Source organism: Rutidosis leptorrhynchoides, chromosome 3 (genome assembly GCF_046630445.1).
Source record: "Rutidosis leptorrhynchoides isolate AG116_Rl617_1_P2 chromosome 3, CSIRO_AGI_Rlap_v1, whole genome shotgun sequence".
NCBI classification, from domain to species: Eukaryota; Viridiplantae; Streptophyta; class Magnoliopsida; order Asterales; family Asteraceae; genus Rutidosis; species Rutidosis leptorrhynchoides.
Window position 1 is genome coordinate 433,604,192 of NC_092335.1, and position 5,634 is coordinate 433,609,825.

Below are 5,634 nucleotides of genomic sequence, written 5' to 3' on the forward strand. Positions count from 1 at the left end.
TGACTACATATTAACTTACAATTTTATCTCTGCCATGACGTACGACCCATGACACATTTACCACATCGCGTTGGGGTAAAGGGGAGGGGGCTTTACTGCAGTAGCGATTCCAGGATTATAACTCAATGAGTTCCTGAATTTTTTTTCCAGTACTACACATATTCGAATGACATTTTAGTGGTAGTTTATTTTCAAAAAAACTCAAAATCGAAAAATATATGGGGTCCGAGTACTTAAATTTAATGGGGTCCAATACAATTTAAAAGAAAAACTATAAATTTGAAAAATATATGGGGTCCTGCAGTTAAATTTAGTGATGTCCTATACAATTTAACGGATATTTTCCACTAAAAATTTTCAAACTAGTGGTGTCCCGTGATCCCACGGATTTGTTACTCAATTCGCCCCTGCTTTACTGTCAATGCCCGTATGGGATTGGTGCGGGTTTATTTTTCTGAACACGCAGTTGGAAGCGAATATAGCAACTGCGGTAGATAATCGCGTAGGTAGTTAATTCTTCATATCATGGGTGATCGCAAGTAACTATTGTCCAAAAAAAAATACGGAGTATGTTTTTTATACATATAATTGTGTCACGATTTACAGCTGTGGCAGTTGATAAAAAAAAAGATGAAGGGAAAGAGACAAAAAAACCGTGACACCAAGGCTTGTTAACTGTCACTTATGTAGTGGCGGGAAGCGGTTTATGGGTTGCCACGTGTAAACTAAGAGCCGTGACCGTACTCCACGTATCTTCATCTTTTTAAAAACTAAAATTTATCACCAAAAAAGTTGTGGTACAGTCACAAAAACCACTGCTAATAAAGAATTAAACACCTGTTAATTTGCACCCACATAAATAGATTGAGTAAAAAAGGCGATATAGCTTCATATATATACCCGCCTGATTTTAATCTAAGAAGAAAAATTAAGAAAACCTCATTATTGGCTGATTAATTTAAAATTAAAATTAATTAATTAGTTAAGAGATGAAAGTACCAGTAGGGTTTGTAGCAAAGTTATGGGGTTTCATTTCCTTCTTACCTTTTTTCATTCTCTTACTATCTCTTGGTATCCTTAAAGGTATTTATTCAATTACATATATATTCTTCATCTTTTTTGTTTTGTTATTTTTCTTTGTTTATTTATATTTATTTATATTTGTTTATGTTTGAGTTGCAGGGTTAATAATTGGGCCAGTTGTGGTGGTTATAATGGTGGTTGGAAATTCATCCGTGGCGATTGGACTTTGGCTTGCACATATCTTTTGGACATACTATTGTGTTGTCAAGTAACCCATTTTACTCTATGCTTATGCTTAGTTATTTGTTAATTGATAAATTAGTTGCTCCAAATTTTATCATGATGCATTTTATTATTTTTATATACCTGCTACTTTTTTGTTCAAATGTCACTATTATGAATGTTTTAACAAGTGGGAAACTTTTTGACTTTGTGTGTCCATGCATATAAACATTTTTGTTAGACCAAGATGAAAGATGCTTTTACTTTTTAAATCACTTTAGTGTAGCCATACGCCAATACGTACCTTTAATCGATAACCTAAGTATGTTACGTAGGGCATCCCAAGGTAGCCCAAGTGGTTAGGGCCCTGACATCCTTCCAAGAGGTCCCATGTTCAAATCTTGGGGTGGCCAGGCCAGGGAAGGGTTGGAAACTGCCCGGGAGTATTCCTAATGGGGTTGCGTACAATAGAGTATGAAGTTAGATTACTCGCCCTTCCCGAGGTTGAGTAACTTGTTCTTCCCGAGTAACCCGAACAAGGAAAAACCTTGCAACTAAGTATGTTACGTAGTATGAAAGGTATTACGTTAAGTAAAATGGTAAACAGAAATGGTTATCCCGGTCAAGCGGGAAAGGCGGAGTATGTTTTACTCATATATACACTGCCTGACCGGGTTATCATCGGGTTATCACATGAACGTTTTCGACCCTTTTCTCTAGTAAGGTTTGAACACACTTCGTGTGGGGAAATAAGGACCCTTGATCACTTGGCTAGGTTAAAAGTGATACATTAAGTGTGCATTGGCAAATGTCTAAATAGTGGATACGAAAGGAAGTTATATAATCCGTTTATATTATTTGGAAAAGTTGGTTGAAAATTGATTTATGGTGTTTTGATTTGTAGAACCAAAAGGTTAGGATGGGTGTTGAAGATTCTTATACTTATGTTATTGCCTCTGCCACTTGTGCTATGGCCCGTTATCGCTATTGTCGGCAGCCTTATAGGCGGTATAGGTTTTGGGTTCTTTGCCCCATTGATCGCAACTTTTGAAGTTATCGGCACTGATCACAAAGACAAGTTCTTTCATTGCTTTGTCGTACGTACACTTCTTTTCGAACAATGGCAAATTAATAAAAGACTAATTATGTATAAAAAGGCTAGCTACCATTTTGTTACACACCTAAGTCACTGAACTTGTAAAATGTTTTGTTTTCCAGTGGCATAAAAACAAATTAAAATGACTATGGGTAACTACTTTGCAAGGGGGACTTAACTGAATAAATTAAGTTGCAGCGTCAAATGGTACATTTTATTATATCCCGTTATTATAATTAGACTTTCTGTCACGACATTCCTTAAGGTTATCGTTAAGGTGCATAAATATATTGTAAATCTAAATAACTGTCACTAAATATTATTTATTAACCGTTATGTACAATACACTTATGTATGTTAACGATGGTCTTTAGGGCTTTCGTTACATACCTTCTTCTAATTAATAAGATAAGGTTTTATGAATTTTTTGTTTGATCTCTTGATTGGTCTCAAATTTAGGATGGATGTTATTCGACACTTGAGGGAAGTTGTACGGTTGTTCGAGATTTTACAGATTTTTGTTTTCATTCTTACTTCTCATTCATGGATGATCTCAGTGAAGATATGCAAGAAGGCGAGAAACCTATCGATATCAGGTTTAAAATAATTCAGTCATTTATTCTTAGCAATTTAATTACCTTTTAAGGAAAATAATAATAATGTATGAATTTTCAAATGATTATCGTTTTCTGCCCACCAGATTACTCAAGTTACCGAAGTGTTTATTTGTCATCCCGTTTGCTATTATTATCGATGTGCCTCTAATAACCGTTGTGGCTCTATGCAAGAGTCCGTATATGTTAATAATCGGATGGAAAAGACTATTAGAAGATTTGATCGGCCGAGAAGGGCCGTTTCTCGAAACTGTTTGCGTGCCGTTTGCGGGACTGGCAATTGTTTTATGGCCTTTAGCTGTTACTGGTGCAGTTCTTGCGTCTTTCGTGTCTAGTTTCGGTCTTGCGCTATACAGTGCCATGATTGTCCACCAGGTTTTATCCCAATCGACCAACAAATGTATCGCATAAATCGTAGTTGCGTAAGTTATCTAAGTCCTATCTTTTTCAGGAGGACTCGGTTAAGTTTGGATTTGCATACATCATGGCGGTAGTTTCAATATTCGATGAATACACAAATGACTTGCTTTATTTGAGAGAAGGTTCATGCTTTCCAAGGTACCATACATTTTAAGTAATCGTTGATACGGTTTCAAGTTGAAACCGATTTTATTACGCTGCTTTAAGCATGAGTTCACAAACCATGTTACCAATATTATTATTATTATTATTATTATTTTTTATTTTTTTATTTTTTATTTTTTATTTTTTATTTTTATGGTTTAGTACACTTCTGAGTGATTTATTTTAGGTGAACTTATTGACCAGTTAGGTTAAACCATACCCGAAATAGACAGGTTGAAGATTTTCTACGACGCCATGGCGCTTATTTATTTTAGTTGCTCGTTTTGATGGTTTTCATTTGGCTATTGTTTTAATGACAGGCCGAGATACCGAGAGAACGTAAAACCATCTGATAGGCTCGAGAGAAGGAATTCAATTGGTAACGATTTCAAAAACGAAGTGGAAACAAGCTTAAGAGGTTCTAAGTTGGTTTCACAACGTTCGAAAACTTTGAAGCAGGCTCTACAACAGTACACGCCTGTGCAGGTAGGCAATAAAGCATGACATGTGCACATTTAGGTTTCTGATCTATTAAATGTGTATTTTATGATTTTGTAATGTGACAGGTGTGGGATTGGCTGTTTAAATCATGCGAGGTGAACGGAAGAATACTTTTTCGTGACGGTTTGATAGATGTTAAGGACATCGAAGAATGCATTGTAAAGGGAAAATGCAAGAAGTTGGGCGTCAAATTACCTGCTTGGTCAATTTTGCAGTGTCTTCTTGCTTCCGCAAAATCGGAATCTTCCGGTTTGGTTATTTGTGAGTCCATTCCCTAGCCTATCATATATGATATTTGGTCTGGTCAATAGAGTCAACTCACGGCAGTGACTCAGATTTTACTGTTAATATATATGATAGTATGTACTATTTTTCAAAAGTGATAAACTTTTGAATATAGATGACTTGGTATGTTTTATGCACAAAGACAAGTTTGTTATGGGTTATTTCGACCCATTTTGGTCAGTTTGACCCTTTTGACATGTTCTCCTTTAAGTTGATATTTTGTATATGTTTGACCTCTAGAGATTACAAAAAAAAAAAAAAAAAAAAAAAAAAAAAAACTAGTTCAATCCATCCGTAGGTAAATGGGTCGGAATTGCCACCTCTTCGAAACATGAATAATGTCACGATACACAAGAACAACAATCCAATTCCACCTATGTAAATAATGTGACGATAAAATGTTTCATGCTCTGATTCTATGATACATTGTTATGCTTAGCGGAAGAGGTTGAACTAACAAGGACCAACTTACCGAGGGATAAAATTTTCGAGTGGTTCATTGGACCACTATTGATCATGAAAGAGCAAATAAAGGGTCTTCAATTGAGCGAAAACGAAGAGATGTGTCTAAGAAAGCTCGTGATGAGATACAAAAACGAGAGACCCGAAGACTGGGACGACACCGGTTTCCCGTCGAATGATCACGTAAGACGCGCTCAGATACAAGCCATCATACGAAGGTGCAATGACATATCTACATCTCATTCTTGTAATATTTTGTGAGGATGAAAACGATAGTTTGTGATTACAGGTTGCAGGGGATAGTTGGTTCGATGTCTAGGATGCCAACGTTTAGGAGGAAGTTTAAGAACTTGGTGAAAGTTTTGTATCTTGAAGCGCTTCAAGCGGGAATTATAGCTACACAAAACGGAGGAAATTTGAATAGAAAGCTTAGTGGTCAGGGTTCAGTTGGAAAAATGTTTTCGAAACATTTACCTGCGACTCAAGAAGAGAAATTGCAGAACGCTGAGGTTAGCGAGGATGTGGTATGAGCTTTGGGTTTGGTTTGATTTGAGTTTTTTTTTTTTTTTTTTTTTTAATATGCGCGCGGTGAAGCTGAGACTTGAACGATTAGTGGGTGCACAAGTAATGCAAATGAATTAAGGGTCATGGCTTAATGGGGATGGAAGCGGTAAGAGTATATCCTTTTTTAAATATGTGATTGGTTCATGTATGATGCCATGTCATTTTGTACAAATTCTTATGTAAAAATTATGCAAGTCTAGACTAGTTGTTTTCCTTTTTTTTAACCCTTACAAAAATATTCTTATACTATTCCTTACAAGAAAAAGCCTCTCAATTGGTATCAACTCCCTCATATTTGTGATA

General features: G+C 35.9%; 1 protein-coding gene across 2 annotated transcripts; it reads left to right on the forward strand.

The window, feature by feature from the left end:
• The first annotated feature begins 877 nt into the window (after positions 1-877).
• On the forward strand, positions 878-5,325 carry LOC139897884 (uncharacterized membrane protein At3g27390). 2 transcript variants are annotated; one of them, XM_071880596.1, is made up of 10 exons: positions 878-1,083; positions 1,183-1,291; positions 2,150-2,342; positions 2,801-2,937; positions 3,042-3,330; positions 3,407-3,513; positions 3,840-4,005; positions 4,086-4,281; positions 4,745-4,985; positions 5,057-5,325. In XM_071880596.1, the coding sequence occupies exons 1-10, from the start codon at positions 990-992 to the stop codon at positions 5,295-5,297; spliced, it is 1,773 nt and encodes a 590-aa protein (XP_071736697.1). In that variant the 5' UTR covers positions 878-989; the 3' UTR covers positions 5,298-5,325. The 2 variants fall into 2 exon arrangements, with proteins under 2 accessions (XP_071736697.1, XP_071736698.1); XM_071880597.1 differs by having other exon boundaries at positions 5,064-5,196.
• Positions 5,326-5,634: the final 309 nt, after the last annotated feature.